At 41.1% G+C, this 18358-nt stretch overlaps 1 protein-coding gene across 3 annotated transcripts in view; it reads right to left on the bottom strand.

Annotated features, from left to right (window-relative positions):
* The window catches only part of erbin (erbb2 interacting protein), a 55653-nt gene that overhangs the window by 15768 nt on the left and 21527 nt on the right, over positions 1–18358 (bottom strand). For 2 of the 3 annotated variants that reach the window (XM_027162351.2, XM_027162349.2), the window contains 13 exons: positions 14384–14662; positions 14015–14132; positions 12910–12988; positions 12044–12133; positions 11725–11781; positions 8983–9046; positions 8636–8710; positions 6659–6803; positions 4395–4467; positions 3336–3465; positions 2901–3016; positions 1116–1185; positions 310–409 (listed from right to left, as the gene is read on the bottom strand). In XM_027162351.2, coding sequence (XP_027018152.1) covers positions 310–409; positions 1116–1185; positions 2901–3016; positions 3336–3465; positions 4395–4467; positions 6659–6803; positions 8636–8710; positions 8983–9046; positions 11725–11781; positions 12044–12133; positions 12910–12988; positions 14015–14132; positions 14384–14584 — 1318 coding nt within the window. In that variant the 5' untranslated portion in view covers positions 14585–14662. Of the gene's footprint in view, positions 1–309; positions 410–1115; positions 1186–2900; positions 3017–3335; positions 3466–4394; positions 4468–6658; positions 6804–8635; positions 8711–8982; positions 9047–11724; positions 11782–12043; positions 12134–12909; positions 12989–14014; positions 14133–14383; positions 14663–18358 lie in introns of those variants that run through there. The other variant, XM_047804552.1, reaches the window with a different exon arrangement.

Genomic DNA, 18358 nt, shown 5'->3' on the forward strand with positions numbered 1-18358 from the left:
GACATGAATCTGAAATATTCAAATGTTATTTTTAATTATTATTTAATTTAAATGACATTAAATAATACATTTTAATTAATTTAAAATGAAATCATAATGCATGTAAAAAAATTATATATGTAAATATTATTATTATTATTATCTAGTAATTATTATCATTCTGTAAACCTCAGTGGTGTTACACTGTGTCTCATATCTTATGTTAAAAAAGAGAGAGAGAGAGAGAGAGAGAGAGAGAGAGAGAGAGAGAGAGAGAGAGAGAGAGAGAGAGAGAGAGAGAGAGAGAGAGAGAGAGAGGTGGATACCCACACTCCTCTGTTCGGCTCTGCTGGGGGAACATATAGTTGGTGAGAACAGTTCTGTGTGTGTCAGGTTCCTCCTCCTTCTGCAGGGGGATCAGGGGTTTGGACTGCAGAGAGAAATATAAGAAGATGACTATGAGATCCATCATGAGATCCATCATGAGATCCATCATGAGATCCGTTCTGACTCAGAGCCTCAGACTCACTTCAGTTTCCATGATGAGAGTGCAGATTGCTGCCTTTCTAAACTTTATGCCTCTTGTCAACTTTATAATAGGTTCAAATGATGAATCAGGAAATTGTCACATAGTGACAAATACGCACAGACACACACACACGCGCAGACACGCACGCGCACAGACACACACGCACGCATGCGCAGACACACGCACGCACGCGCAGACACACACGCGCACAGACACACACGCACGCACGCGCAGACACACACGCGCACAGACACGCACGCGCAGACACACACGTGCAGACACACGCGCACAGACACACGCGCACAGACACACACGCGCAGACACACACGCACGCACGCGCAGACACACACGCGCAGACACGCACGCGCAGACACGCACGCACGCGCGCGCAGACACACGCACGCGCAGACACACACGCACGCGCAGACACACAGACACACAAACACACGCATGCACAGACACACACACACAGACACACACATGCACAGACACAAACACACACACGCACGCGGACACGCGCGCACAGACACACGCGCGCACAGACAGTATTACTGTGGAGAGCTTTAGTCCTGTGGGTGTGATCAGTGTTCTCAGCTGGGTCTCTCACCTGGTTCTCTGAGAGCCACATAGCAGTGATCTGATTTAACTTGGTAAAGCTGTAAGGAAGATTCTTCAACCTGAACACATGAAAGAGAAGAGACGTTGCACACCCTTCACATTAATGAGCAAAAGTGTTCATTTTGTATGTACAGTACGGTGCGACCCAGAGAACCTAATGTTTATTAATTCTATGCAAATTAGATATGATGATGTAAAGAAGTGACAAAATAAAGGCTATAAGACAGTAGTAGAGATCAGTGGTGTCTCTGCAGTGTACGTGGCTAGTACAGCTGTATAGTACAGTATAGCTGTAGAGACCCTGTGTAGATCTCCCAGCAGCAGGCTGTTACACCCCCAGTGGTGATTAGCCACTGTACCATTAGAACACTACATTACAGTGATGTTATTGTGCAATATTTTATAAAATTTAGTGTTTTTTTTATAGTGTTTTAAAGTTTTCTTTCTTCCTATTGTAACACTTTAATATCTGCACTTTAACTGTCTGTGAGCTGCTGTGAAAATTGAATTTCGTGTTTATTTTGTCTCGGTACAGTTAGCTCACTTTTCTAATGTAATCTGAGGACAAGGAGGAGCGTGTAAATCACACGCCTGTTATTCGTTGCTAGAAGTTATATATAGCTACAAACATTACAGCTATCCTTTATTTGATGTTATATACAGCCGCAAAGCTAAATATGTTTCCCAACCAAATTAAAACCAAACCAAACGCATGCTGGATAAGCCACGCCCAAACTGACTACAAGCGACTCCTATCTCCTAGCTGATTGTAAGAGAGCACAGAGTTCAGATCAGATCTTGTGGTGTTGTGTCTGAAACACAGTCACATACTGCTAGTGTGAATAACATCCTGTTTCTCCTGCACTCACCTACACCAACCACATCACACCAACTCACAGCCTCACAAGCTGTCCTAACACACATGAGTCAAAGATAAAAAAACAAGTCGGAAGCTCATGATGCGATGATCTAAAACATTCCAGATGAGGAACAGCTGTTCTATTTGGCTTAATAAATAGATAGCTGGATCCAGAGACAGGCTTTAGCTCAAATCATTTATTCATTCATTCATTCCCTACCGCTTATCTGAACTTCTCGGGTCACGGGGAGCCTGTGCCTATCTCAGGCGTCATCGGGCATCGAGGCAGGATACACCCTGGACGGAGTGCCAACCCATCACAGGGCACACACACACTCTCACACACTCACACACTACGGACAATTTCCCAGAGATGCCAATCAACCTACCATGCATGTCTTTGGACCGGGGGAGGAAACCGGAGGAAACCCCCGAGGCACGGGGAGAACATGCAAACTCCACACACACAAGGCGGAGGCAGGAATCGAACCCCCAACCCTTGAGGTGTGAGGAGAACGTGCTAACCACTAAGCCACCGTGCCCCCCCAGCTCAAATCAAAGTCATTATTTACAAAGACTGTTCATGTTCATGCTGTAACAATCCTGAGTCCACTCACCATTCTAACTGCACATCCAGCTAATGTCTAGTTGTAATACACCAAATAAAACTAATAGCGTGCACTAAAACTGCAGCAATATTGAATCCTGAACTCTGATTGGTCAGAAGGTGTTGATTAATTTACATTCATCCTTTCCAATAAAGGTGGTGGAGTCGGTGTGTAGATAGCAACACCTGCTAATCTGTGCAAATCCAAGCACTACAAAATGATCAAGGACAGTCACTTAAATTACCCATGAGACAGCTGTGCAGGATTAGAGTGAGTGTGTGTGTGTGTGTGTGTGTGTGTGTCTCACTTGTTGTCGCTCAGATTGATGACCTTGAGCTTCTGCATGTCTCCCATCTCCTCAGGCAGAGACTCCAGTTTATTGGAGTGCAGAAACAGCACAGTGACATTCTTCCAGCAGCCGACCTGACACACACACACACACACACACACACACACACACACACACACACACACACACACACACACTTTAATGCCTAAAGATTAATGCATGATGTAGGAACATTAAAATATCATGAGAACGCTCCTTTAACTCCTTCACCACACACAGGAATATAAATCCTGTCTGTCTGTGACACCTGAGCCCTAACTCTGCATTTGTTTAGCAGCCAGTCAGCATTTTCTCTAACCATTAATGTTATGGTGACAGTTATAAATATTAGTGTTCACTCTTTATAACAACTGACGACCATGTAATAAAAGGGATGAGTGTTGGGGTTCTGACCTCAGGAGGCAGCTGGGTGAGGAAGTTATGGTCAGCTGCAAAGGTGCGCAGGTTCACACAATTTCCCACAGAAGCAGGGAGAGACTCGATCTCATTAAAGCTGCAGTCCAACTCGTCTAGTGCTGTGAGCCTGTAGAGAGAGATGACAAGATAACGATTATACACAATTAACACTAATGACTGTAGGGGAATAGCAGGAATACAGGAATACATGATCACACACACACACACTCTTCACACTCTTCACACTTGCTGCAGCTCTCAGATTAAAGAGGATTTGAGGATGGGATGAATGAAACAGAGCTGTAAGTCACAGCAGATGTTCACAGTCTGGTTGAGAGAGAACAACAAATCACACTAATGAAATCAAAGATTAAATCTGTATTAATCAGTACACTGTAAACCCTCTGCTGAGATTAAAGCTCAGATGTATAATCCCATCTAACAGATTATCTTAGTCCATGTGAGAGCCTGAGGGCTAATCATCACAATTATGTCCAGGAATACAGAGAGAAAGAGTGTTATATAAAATAAGTCTGTTCTACCCTGTTCTAACAGTCTGTCTGTTGCTCACGTCTTTTTCCATCCGAGTCTATCTCTCTCCCTCACCCTGTGTAGGGATCAGATGCCCATCTGACTGCCCCTCTCTGTCTCTCTCCCTCACCCTGTGTAGGGATCAGATGCCCATCTGACTGCCCCTCTCTGTCTCTCTCCCTCACCCTGTGTAGGGATCAGATGCCCATCTGACCGCCCCTCTCTGTCTCTCTACCTCACCCTGTGTAGGGATCAGATGCCCATCTGACTGCCCCTCTCTGTCTCTCCCCCTCACCCTGTGTAGGGATCAAATGCCCATCTGACTGCCCCTCTCTGTCTCCACCTCTTTGCCTCAGCCATTAGAGCTCAGAGCCAAACACAGTGATGGAGGCAGTGATTAATGCGAGTTCCACAGATCAGTCACAGACCTCTCTCTCTGTCTCACACACACACACACACACACACACACACACACACACACACACACACACACACACACACACACACACACACACACACACTTACCCGCCTAACGACTCTGGCAAACACACAAGTTGATTCTCATCCACCTTCAGAGCAGTCAGCTTCTTCAGAGAGCCTAGAAAGAGAGAAAGAGAAAGAGAAATAAGTCTGCATATATTTTTCTGAGAAGTGATCCATATCCATATCCAGTACACCCTTGCACAGAAGGGGGCAGTGTGTGAGAGTTAGAACATTACATCACAATGTGTGTGTGTGTGTGTGTGTGTAACAGAGAATATTTATGGCCAAGCGGTTTTCTTTGTCAGTATTCAGCACTTCCAATCCACTTTAAAACATTTCATTAATAACCAGCAGCAGATAGAGATGTTAAACTGGTAATGCTGGTCTATCATCACTCGGGACAAAACACAACGCACGTCATATACAGGTGTGCTAAAAAGTTTGCATACCCTCAATGAAATAGTTATGAAAATATGACTGATAATGCTAATGTTTCTTATTTAAGGATCGTTGTCATGTGAAGTCAATAATTATCACCTGGTTGTTTGACTCTTTAAAACAAAGTTTGTCCCCATTACACAGGTCGACACACAGAGCTTTAAATGGCTATTAAAGGGACGTTTTCACACCTGTGACTCACTGTAATTGTAATTAGTATCTGTACATAAATAGTGAGAGAGTTTCTCAGCTCATGAGGTGATACACTGACATGGCTGGATACTGCACCATGGGGAAGATAAAAAACTGCCAACTGACCTGCGTAATAAGGTAGAGGAACTTTAGTTAGTCAGTGCTGTTCAGACTCTGATAAAGAGGTGGAAAATAAAAGGTTCTGTTGATACTCAGCTATGGTCAGGGAGAGCGAGAAAGATTTCTACTGCCAGAAGTACAGAAAAAAGTGTTGCTGTTTCAAGGAGCACAATAAGGAAGGACTTGAACACAAATGACCTACATGACCTCACTCTCTCTCTCTCAAGCCCCTCCTTTAGTACACCAGACAGAACCTAGACAAGACTCACAGCTTCTGGAGCAGAGTCATGTGGAGTGATGAGACCACAGCTAAACTTTATAGTCACAACCATAATCACTATGTTTGGAGAAAAGTGAACAAAATATCAATTTATGCAACTGAGCAATAGAGAGTTAAGGGCCTTGTTCAGGGCCCAGCAGTGGCAGCTAAGTGCACATGGGATTTCTACTCGTGGCTTTCCGATCAGTAGTCCAACAACTTCACCACCGAGCACCACGTCCCAGAAAAAAAAGCTGCACATGGGACGATCTCGGATGTTCCAACACCACAATGATCCAAAGACAAGGTTGACTCTCCAATGGCTAAAGCAGAAAAAGTTGAAGGTTCTGGAGCCCATCACAGTCTCCTGACTTCAATATCATTCAGCCACTTTGGAGAGATCTCAAACATGCAGTTTGTGCAGGACAAAAAAAAACAAATTTACACAAACTACAGACATTTTATAAAGAAGAATGAGCAGCTCTTCCACCCGAGAGAATTAAGGAGCTCATGTACGATTATTACAAAAGACTGCATGACACCACTGACGTTAAAGGGAACAACACACTATATTAAGAACTAAAGATGTGCAAACATTGAAAAGGGATTATTTCCCTTTTTTTTTTGTTATGTTTAGTTTGATTATTGTTTCATTCTGTTATGCCTTACATATTAACATGAGTCCTGTAAGAAATAAAATGCAATTGTTTTGTCTTCTCACATGTTTTTTTAATAAATCCCCTTTTGAGTTGTGTCTGTGTGTGTGTATACATACACTATGTGAATATATACACTGTGTAAATATAATAAAATATAATATATTATAATATATAAATATAAATATATATAAATCACACACACACACACACACACACACACACACACACACACACACACACACACACACACACACACACACACACACACGTATATATAAAATGTTGGATGCTGGTCCTGTGCCTGAATAAAGAGTCAGTTATAAACAAATAAAACAATTTGCATTCACCTCAACACCATTCTAACATTTGCATGGACTCAACAGGATGTACAGAGACTCCTCTGATGCTGCTGACGAGTCTGGTCCTTCCTGTTAATGATCTGATAGTGTTCCTACTGCTGATGTAACCAGGTCTCTATATATCATGAATATTCTAACATACACATTAATATTAAATATACACTAAATAATACATTCACAAACTAAATAAATAACAGAACCGAGGCTGTAATTAAATGTTAAAGGAAACATTACCGTGTGTGTGTGTGTGTGTGTGTGTGTGTGTGCGCGTGTGTGTACCTATGGAGCTGGGCAGCTGTGTGAGAGCGTTGTTGGACAGCAGCAGGTCCTGCAGGTTCTCACAGCCGCTGATCTGCTCGTCAACAATCTCCAGGTTGTTCTTAGACACGTCCAGATATTTGAGCTGCTTCAGCATCCCAATCATCTGCAAAGGCAACAAACACACAAAAGTAAACACAGGTACAAGGACACGCACATTCTGACCAAAGCAAGCAACATTTGTGTGCGTGTATGACACACAGAGAGAGAGAGAGAGAGAGAGAGAGAGAGAGAGAGAGAGAGAGAGAGAGAGAGAGAGAGAGATTAACTGTCTCAGCCAGTGTCTGTCTCTTGGGCAGCGTTAAAAGTTTTAATCAAACGCACTAATAACAAAAAGGAAAATAATGGAGAGAAGAACAGTGTAGAACAGGAGAACATGGAGAGAAGAACAGTGTAGAACAGGAGAACATGGAGAGAAGAACAGTGTAGAACAGGTGAACATGGAGAGAAGAACAGTGTAGAACAGGAGAACATGGAGAGAACAGTGTAGAACAGGAGAACATGGAGAGAACTGTGTAGAACAGGTGAACATGGAGAGAAGAACAGTGTAGAACAGGAGAACATGGAGAGAACAGTGTAGAACAGGAGAACATGGAGAGAACTGTGTAGAACAGGAGAACATGGAGAGAACTGTGTAGAACAGGAGAACATGGAGAGAAGAACAGTGTAGAACAGGAGAACATGGAGAGAACAGTGTAGAACAGGAGAACATGGAGAGAACTGTGTAGAACAGGAGCTCAGATCACAGGATAGACCTGGATGTGGTTAATCATGGGCTCTGACTTTTCGCAGCTACACTGTTTGTTTTGTTCCTGAGGATGTTCAGCATGCTAATCCTCACTCTACAGGCCAGACTGTAATTACTGTCAATGAGGCTAAGTGCTAAGCATAGCAGCATGCTAATACTTTAATTACAACCCAGTTAAATAAGGGGCAGTTAGGAGGAAAAGCTCAGTTTATCTGAGATCAGATCAGATCAGATGGACACTAAGACTCCAGAGCAGTTTATTCATCCAAACTGATCCAATCTGAGCATCTGAGTGTGCACGTACATTTATTTATTTATTTATTTATTTATTTATTTATTTATCCATCCATCCATCCAGAGCAACTTACAGAAGTCTCTATCAAACACATTAATTATGGTTGACCAGCTGATGGATTAAGAACAGCACCAGTGTGTGATCTCTCAGTCTCCGGTTACAGTGACAACTGAGAGAGCAGTAAAGTCAGACAGACAGAAATCTTACACTGCAGTTAACAGAGCTGTGGTTACTGTTGGGATTTAGCACTTTATTTAATGTAATGCATGTCTTATTTATCTACTATCGTTTTATATTAATAGACTAGTTTTATTTATGTTACTACATGGCTGACTGTTTACTTTAGTTACTTCACTAGTGTAGCTATTTTTGGTTATCATAAGACACAGTATGGATCATTAGCTCTGCATCATCACACTATAGTGCACTAGGGGAAGTCGTGGCCTAATGGTTAGAGAGTCTGACTCGGTTCGAGTCTCCGGCCGGCCACGACTGAGGTGCCCTTGAGCAAGGCACCGAACCCCCCCAACTGCTCCCGGGGCACCGCAGCATAAATGTCTGCCCACTGCTCTGGGTGTGTGTTCACGGTGTGTGTGTGTGCACTTTGGATGGGTTAAACACAGAACGAATTCTGAGCATGGGTCACCGTACTTAGCTGTATGTCACGTCACTTTTAGATTTACAGCTAGTTTAGTAACTCCACTAATGACCTTGTAGTGTTAATGAGCTACTGCAAGCCAAGTAACCAATACTTTAATCTGTCATTTGTCCTGCAGGAGGATAAAAGTCATATGATAATGTGGTAGAATTGTAGAAAGTCCCTCCTACTTGTGGAATAAGACACACACACACAGATTGGGGTGTATTGGTGGGACGAAACACACTACTCCCTCACCGGGGGTAAAACTGTCAGCTTGTTCCCATCCATCCACAGCTCCTTAATGCCTGTGAGCTGCTCCAACACCTCCGGCTAGAAAAAAAAAAATCACAACGTCATTTCATCATCAAAAAAAAGAACAAAAACTGCCCTGTTTGTCTTATGACCCCAACACTAATAATATTCATTTCTATCCCATCATCTCTCTGTTCCTATGGGAACTTAACGTTAGAAGTAATATATTTGTTAATAAGAATTGTTGTTGTCTTTGCTATAACACCTAGCAATAATTCACATGTACATGTTCATGGTCATGCCAGTAAAGCTTGTTCTAACTGATACGGAGATGGAGGAGAAATACTGACCACTTCACTGAACTCGTTACTCCCCAGGTCCAGCCGTTCAAGCTGCATCAGCTTATGCATGCTCCTGAGAAAACACACACACACACACACACACACACACACACACAAACATCAATAAATCTGATCCATTAAATCAAAGAATTCACTGTTGTGTGTGTTTAGGAAACAGCTGCAGTGTTTTGATGAGTCACTTTATCCTAGTAACAGTATCTAAAGTAGCTCATATTACACCCCCTTGATATTTATCAGAGCAATCAGTACCCCCCCCCCCCCCACACACACACACACACCCGCACAGAGACACACACAGACAGAGAGATCCAAGGGGAAAATAATGCAGTAGAACATAACTCGGAGGACTGGAGATTCACAGTGAGACACCCCCCCCCCCCCCACACACACACACACAAACATATGTTTGATGTTCATGTGACAAAGTGGTGTTTGAGGCAGTCCAGTCAAATTCCTGAGCTGATGCTGTGTGTTGAGGCCATGAGACTTCCATCTCACAGTAGGATCAGAAAGAGTGATGCCACAGAGAGCCAGACAGCTCTAACCACACACAAACACACACACACCATCCTTACACACACTCTCACACCACACACACACACACTCTCACACACTCTCACACCACACACACACTCTCACACCACACACACACACTCTCACACACTCTCACCACACTCTCTCTCTCTCACACACACAGCTATAGGGCTCAGGAAGCTGAGAACCACAAGGTGGAATTCACAATCTTTCCATGCAGGCTGGAGGAAGGCCCATGGGTTTAGCTACAGCCCTGACAGTGTAACAGTCTTAATAATATGAACAAATACTGACTATGTTTCAAGTGAGCAAAATCCAGTAGTTCCTATCGGTGAGAGAGTGTCACTTCATCTGAGAGGAGCGAGAGTGGGATTTTGCTCGATTTCATTGAAAAGTGAATGTCATGGTGGTGATGATGATGATTATTATAATAATACTGAAAAACAAGTGCATCATAGTCCAGTTTAAGCACTTTACAAACACTACTTTTATAATGACTTTAGTGACTATTGGTGTTAATAATTAAACTAATACTAATAAATGATTCCACTTTCTGTCCCCAGGTGCACGAGGATCCATGTGATTACTGTGAATGTGGAGGAGGACTGTTGTTTATCTGCTACACGACACGATCACTTCTGCTACAGACTGAACTTTTATACTGAATAAATAATGGTTCTTAAATAAACAGCTCTTCCTGAGTGTCTCTGTAGAACTGTTTACAGTGTAAAATAAAAGTTTACAGAAAGTGCTTTAGAATCAATAGTGGTGTTTACTTGAAGCGAAACTTGTACCTGTTGTGTATTTGTGTGATTGTAACATTGTTGTGTCTTATTTTGTTCCTTCAGTTTGTTTAAAGTTGAGAATTATTCACAGTATTTATTATAATATATTTTTTACATAACTCGCAGTGTTTAGATTTAATGTTTAAATGTTTTATGTAAACATTTGAGATGATTTGAATGTTTTATACAGGATTTTAAAGGCTTTTTATTTTGCCTTCTAAAATAAAATCATTTTACAATCTTAAGCATGTCACAACACGTTATTGAAGGTGTTTGATCATAATAATGTGGGAAATGTCTGTAATATAACAACGTACTTCATTAGAATGAATATATATTTTATTTTATGGTTTGTGTTTGCCAGCCGCTTCTGACAGTCATGTGACCGTTCTTGATGTTTATTAAAATAGTTTTTTATTATAACCAAGTTGTGTTGGATTTGAGTGTATTACATTTTATACTCTCCTCTCTGATACATATATAATTCTTTCACATCACTTTTTACTCTAGTTTGCAAACCTATAAATATAAACTCTTTTATAAAGTTAGAAAAAATATATAAGTAAATAAATATAAACTATTGTAAAGAATATGATCATATTCCAAATGGGGAAATACAAACGTTTAAAGTGTTATTACTTTATCGTCACCCTTTAGCCCTGGGGGGTGTAAACATTTAACACTACATGAGGGGGCAGTAACACGAGTCTCTATTTAAGAACATAAATAAAATACTTACATTACAGATATTCTATCAGCACAGATTATTAAACATAATCTAAGTCATGAATGTCGGTCATTAATATACAGTACAGAGGTCATAGGAGATGTTCGTCTGTCCTTTATGAACACTCACACCACACACACACACACACACGCACGCTTGCACACACACACACACACACACGCACACACACACGCACACACTACTTATGATGTAACCACAGACTCAGAAACGGGTTATAAATACTGTCAGTGCTAGTGCAGGCAGAGGAGCTTATGTAACACTCCGAAATACGTGAGAGAGAGAGAGAGAGAGAGAGAGAGAGAGAGAGAGAGAAAGAGAGAAAGAGAGGTGCAATGGGGCAGAGTGAGACAGCATCACTAATAAAGACAGTTTTTTATTTAAATACCATCATTACTATTCTTATTGTCCTTATGGTACTTAAAAATTTTGCAACAGTTCTTAAGTACAATTCATGTCAATTTAGCTCTTCTTTAATTTTGTCTTTGTAAACAAGGGTAGTGTTGGTGTTTGGTGCGAGGTGTTTGGTGCGAGGTGTTTGGTGCGAGGTGTTTGGTGCGAGGTGTTTGGTGCGAGGTGTTTGGTGCGAGGTGTTTGGTGCGAGGTGTTTGGTGCGAGGTGTTTGGTGCGAGGTGTTTGGTGCGAGGTGTTTGGTGCTCTACTCACTTTGGCAGCATCTTTAACTGATTCTCTCTCAGCTCCAGAATCTGCAACTTCGTCAGTCTGAGGAATAGAGAAAGTGTTCAAAACATAATAATAATAATAATAATAATAATAATAAGTAGTAGTTTTAGCCTTGTGTCTCTTACACATTAACTATGGGCAACAGAAGTGATGTCTGATTTCATAACATCCACTGTAAAAATCTGTTCAGGTACACAACCAGTGTAAATAGAGAGAGAGAGAGAGTGTGTGTGTGTGTGTGTGTGTGTGTGTGTGTGTGTGTGTGTGTGTGTGTGTGTGTGTGTGTGTGTGTGTCTCTCACCTGCCAAAGCTTGCTGGGAGGAACTCGAGGAAGGCATCATTCAAGTACAGCTGAGTTAGACTGAGCAGCTGTGTGAAACCTTCAGGAAGCCTGTAGAAAACACACACAAACATGCATATTTACACACAACAATGTTTTGTGCAATGCATACAAACACAACTCAGGATCCTCTTTCATTTTTATAGTGCTGTAATTATAAGAATCAATAAATATAGAGATATAAAACATAACAAATGAAGAAACCTCCTCAAATCCAGAAGTATGCAAAGAGAAATTCTGTAGACTTTTCTCTTATTAAATACAATAATATGATTGGTGTATGAGCCTAAATGGTGTAATCAATAACTCATATTGTGCAGGTGAGATAAACACCAACACCAAGTCCACTGCAGTTATGATCAGTGTTGGGCAGTAACGTGTAACTGTACTGCAGTTACTGCACTTTTGACAGTAACCCCGTTACCATCCGGTGCGTTTGTCCGTTACTTTTTAACATTAGCTCATTTAGGCTGAGGTGTAGCCTACAGTCTAACCTGTTTACAGCAGCGACGCAGTGTAGGATCGGTGGATGCCAACCTGTAAACACGCAGACGCCGCACTGTGGGCGTGTTTCCATTTATATGTGTATGTGCGGCAGTAACGGCGAGTCGAGGCGAGAGCAAGACGAGTGGAAATATGCTCATTATTTCTTTACAAAAGTAAAGTTATGATTACACTCAGTTATGATTCCACAGCATACTCATTACACTCATTAACACTCTTGTTTTGTAAACTTCACAGATGCACAGTGAAAACATGACCAAGGTTAAGCTTTAATCCGGAGCTGAAACATAAACCAGTTCAGTAATGTTAATAAATACACTTACTTAGAAATGGGGTTCACACTTGCTTCAACAATGGCCAGGACCTTACAGTTCTTAATATTTTCAGGAAACTCTTGTATACCTGAAAAGTGCATGACGCGCAGACACACACACACACACACACACACACACACACACACACACACACACACACACACACACACACACACAGGCACAGGCACAGGCACACACACAGAGCAGTCATTTCTATCACATTGCACAGAAAAAAAAAGAGTCAAATTTTTTATATTGAGCTGCTGCCACTTTAGTGATGGAATAAATACAAATCTAACACAGACACCTTCAGTAAGTATGGGGTTGTACTAGCAACACAGACAGGGAGGGATAGAGAGAGATGGTAAAACTCCACTATATCTCTATAGTAAATCATTTATATATATATATATATATATATATATATATATATATATATATATATATATATATATATATATATATATACACATATATACACACACACACACACACTTTGTATAATAAACATTTCGTATTTTCTGTAAAGATGCTTTGAGACAAGGTCCATTGTTAAAAGTGTTATACAAATAAATTTGTCTGTTTTCTAAATTGATTTCATGACATTTGTCAACTAAACTCAGTAGGCAGGATTACCATTAACAAGTATCATCAGTGACACTCATGTCAGTTCAGCTTCACTTCTATTGTTGGTGATCACAGTGAAACTGCAGCTTTGTTTTAAACGAGTAGAAAACACTCACATGTCACTCTAACACTCAATAGTAATGTGGGGTGTGCAAGGGAGATTAACATCATGATGAAAAATGTATAAAAACCCCCTGAGGTTTGGTGTGTGTGTGTGTGTGTGTGTGTGTGTGTGTGTGTGTGTGTGTGTGTGTGTGTGTGAGAGAGAGAAAGAGACACTTCCACATAAGGAAGGAAGTGTGCTCTTCTATAACACTGACACAATTTTATTATGTGTGTGTGTGTGTGTGTGTGTGTTCAGCTCATGACGAAGTGTATTTATGTAATGTGATGAAACAGTTTATGTTGGCTTACTGTAAAGAGCAGTATAGTGACCTGCAGGCTAAGTGACATGGAAGAGGAAGAAGAATCAGGGAGTTGTACTTACTGTTCTTGCTGACATCGAGCTCTCGAAGGTTGATGAGGTTAGCGATGGCAGGGGGCAGTACACTCAGGTCGTTGTCGGGCAGACTGAGTCGGTGCAGTAACTGACAGTTAAACAGTTGCTGTAAATAAAGAGATGAAGAAAGAATTATAAAAAGACTCGTGCATCACAATGAAGCAGTGGAACAGATCAACTTAGAGATTAAATCTGAGTCGTGATCAGCTGTGACGGAGTTACAGCTGTGGTCAGGGTGGTCAGAGCATCAGAGCACTCATCACTGTCTTACAGATGAGTCATGAACATAATTCACTATCACTATGAATTAAATAGTCAACATTAATTATTAGTGTGTGTGTGTGTGTGTGTGTGTACCTTGGGGAGTTCTTCAATCTGGTTGGCATCCAGGTAGAGCTCCTCCAGGGTCTTCTCGAAGCTGAAGATCTCTTTCGGAACCTGCTCCAGGCTGCAGTGGCTATAGTCTAGAGAGGTGACCGTCTCCTCCTCACCACGCAAACACCGGCACGGTACCAACCGCACAAACAGACTGCGCTTAGAGCTCATCCTCTTACTCATACACACACACACACACACACACACACACACACACACACACACACACACACACACACACACACTCTACCACCTCAGGCACTGAAACAAAAACAGAGAGTGAATAAGTGTTAGCTTGCTCTAATACAGAGATGAGTGCGGTACTTACAATATTTAGAACACAAACACACACACACACACACACACACACTACTGCTACTGTACAGAGTTTAAAAAACACTTTACTGATACTACAAATCACTTTGAATAATTCTTTAATCTCAGCACGATTGCTGGTCACGATGCTGTTGTGAAAAGGAAGAAATAAATTCAAGGTAAAGCTACTAATCGCTCTTCACTGTCTGTTTTGTCCATATGTATGATAACAGTGTGCCATGCAGCGTAAAAACACAGAGTCTCCACTGCTGTGAGCAGAAATCATCTACGACTCTCAAATCTAAAACACTGACCTTTCATTCAAAGGTATTGTCTAATGTAGATGAACATGAACTACAATAAAATGCAGATAGTGTACTCAGTAACAGAATATGTTACACTCAGGTTCATTTCTGAGGCTGTACACTAGCAATACTCTAAACCACCACAGCATACACACAACAGCCATCTTGTGTACGTGTACCTAATCCTGAGTTAGTTAGTAAATGTGGAAGTGGAGATGAAGCCGAGCAGCGCTTTGTGAATGGAGGGCGGCGTTGAGGAAGGTAAGTGTCTGGAATCACAACCTGTGATTAATTCTACTGTTGACTTTTCCTCTGTTGCAATGAGCCACTGCAGGGATAAAAGGGGGAGCTGAGCATACAAAGCCCACTGTGTATGTGTGTATATGAGTACGTGTGTGTGTGTACGTGTGTGTGTATGAGTATGTGTGTGTGTGTGAGTGTATATGAGTATGTGTGAGTAAGTTTGAGTATGTGTGTGTGTGTGTGAGTATGTGTGTGTGTGCGAGTATGTGTGTGTGCGTGTGTGTGAGTATGTGTGTGTATGTATGTGTGTGTGTGTGTGTGTGTAGTTAAACAGTGATTATGAAAAGCAAAACCAAAAATAAACTACATTTCCCCCCAATTTCCTCTTTCCCCCCACAGACACTGTTTAAAGTAGAACAGAAAAATCTAGTAGCTAATCGTGTTGCTTGAACTCATGGCCAGGTGATGAGACCTACAGTCATGTGGATTTACAGAGAGATCATCTTCTCCAATAACGGCACTCAGGTCAACACACAGCTGATGACAGGACCATTAAAACACTTATACAGTGTGTGTGTGTGTGTGTGTAATACTGCAGTGTAAACAAACACACCAACCCTGTATGCTGTATAAAACACATCCCTGAAAAGTGACATCTCAGACAGGTCGTCACTGACAGATTTAATCATTAAACACACACACACACACACACACACACAAACAGTATCATTATTAAGTAAATACAGTGAAACAGGAAGTGAATGTATTAATGAGAATTTGGAGTCACGAGCGCACTTTGAGAGCAACACACACACACGTATACATGTAGAAGAGATGATACCAGGTTGTGTGTAAAGATACTTCACTTTAGATAATAAACATTTTATTTGCATGGTGTTCTGTGTCCACAATCACAGACAAACACAATATGCATGTCTCCACATGGCTTTCATAAGATGATGACCCATTAGTTTTTCACAGACTCTGCAATACTTATTCAAGCAATTATTATTCTGCAGATACACACATCAGCTGTTTACACACACAAACACACACACACTTTCAAAGTTAGCTGATAGTGGAGTTGATCATTCATGCTGTGTGTGTGTGTGTAATAAATACAGAACTGTCTGCAGGCTACACAAGTCCTGGAGTAATAATCAGTCATCATCAGTTACAGAGTGAGAAGATTATGGTGTACTGAACACAGTAACACAAGCGCCAACACTGCAGATGTGCAACAATCACAAATGTAAACAATGTTCACTTAAAGGTCCTGTGTGCAGATTTATCCAGAGGTCAGACCACAAAACTGACTAGACATCTAATCTATACATTACATAGTGTGACTGTCCTGAGAAAAACTCAACACACACTTTGTGTGTGGTTAGAGGAAGGCTGATCAGACGTCACAGACCTTCCTATGAGAGTTAAAATCAACCACAATCTAAAATCCTGAACTCATCACTTCTGCATTTCTTCAGATACACTGTGTGTATTCACACACACACACACACACACACACACACACACACACACACACACACACACACACACACACACACACACACACCACGCACAGTAGAAACGAAATCTTCCTCTTAGGTGTCCCACAAGGCAATTCGCTTACTGCTGTTGCCATGGTAACCAATGATCTTGTAGAAAACAGAGTCAGGGCCAAATACCTGCACACATACAAGAGCGCACGCACACGCACGCACGCACACACACACACACACACACACACACACACACACACACACACACACAAACATGCATGCACAAGAACACACGCACGCACACACAAGCACACACAAAGCATGCACAAGCATCGAGAAATGGAAAGTTCAGGGATTTTAATAGAGCTGTGACATGAAGCAGCTGCTTGAGCTTCAAATGTGTGTGATGATTCAGCACACTGACTGGGTAACCAGGCACAGAAATAGACACAAGAAAGGACCATTATCATCCTCAAAAACTGCAGCATTAGGCCAATTTAAGACTTAAAAATAGAAGTGATCAAGTCCAAATCCTCACACATGCAGTGTGAGGCAGAGAAGTGTGTTTGTGGTCAGGCCTAAAAAAAAACTTGTTGGAGAAAAAAATAGAAGAAAAAAAGAAATAGAAAAAAATGAGAGAGAAATAATACAAAAAAAAACAAAAAAAAAACCATATGATGTGACCCAGTGTATCACCATCAGCACAACGACCCCACCGAGGGACACAGACGGCAGTAAATTAGGCAGGTGCATAATCTCAGACTGAGTGCTGATGAAGGGTAGGTGTAGGGTAGGAGGGTAGGAGGCAGTGTAATTATTCCACTCTTATCACGATGAGACTCGTTCCAATGTGGTGAGTGTAGCGTGGGTCAGGTGTCGGCATCTCAGAGTCCAGCCGTGAGGTGAGCGTGCGTGTGTGTGTGTGTGTGTGTAGAGGGCAACCAGTGTAGGTTGACGTGTGTATTTCTCTGTCCTCCAGACACACTTCTCAATAATTCAACAAGGGTCTGACTCGTGCTGGGCGATTATATACCGAGCGATACGACAAACAAATAACAAACAAACAAACGATAAAATCACAAGGCATGAAAACGATTCTGCGATACACAACAATTTCCAAATGGCTTCCATATAAAACACCTGAGAGACTCGAAAATACGACCAGGAAAATGAAATGAAAAATGTTATTAATAATATTTACAATACAAACGTCTCAATCTAAGGGAAACCTAAAGGCAGAAAAAATGTAACCTAAAAAGACATTAACTTTAAAACATTTTAAAGATTCAAAATGTGAATTAAAATATCACAGAAAATCATATTGTGACATTTTTTATGACATTAAATTAACTGTATTAAAATGAAAGAATGCACACAGAGCTAAAAGGAGAAAAAGTGGATTTACATTTTAAAAATTACTTAATTTTTTTTTTTTTTTTACATAAAACTTATAAACTTCTAATTATATTGTTATTTAAAAATGCTCTTTAATTGTAAATAAAAGCAGATGTTGCGGTACACAGATAGATAAAGTGATCTAATATCATCAGCGGTGAAATAAAACTCCAGCTGACACCTTGAACACAAGCAGATCT

Source organism: Tachysurus fulvidraco, chromosome 20 (assembly GCF_022655615.1).
Source record: "Tachysurus fulvidraco isolate hzauxx_2018 chromosome 20, HZAU_PFXX_2.0, whole genome shotgun sequence".
Taxonomy (NCBI): Eukaryota; Metazoa; Chordata; class Actinopteri; order Siluriformes; family Bagridae; genus Tachysurus; species Tachysurus fulvidraco.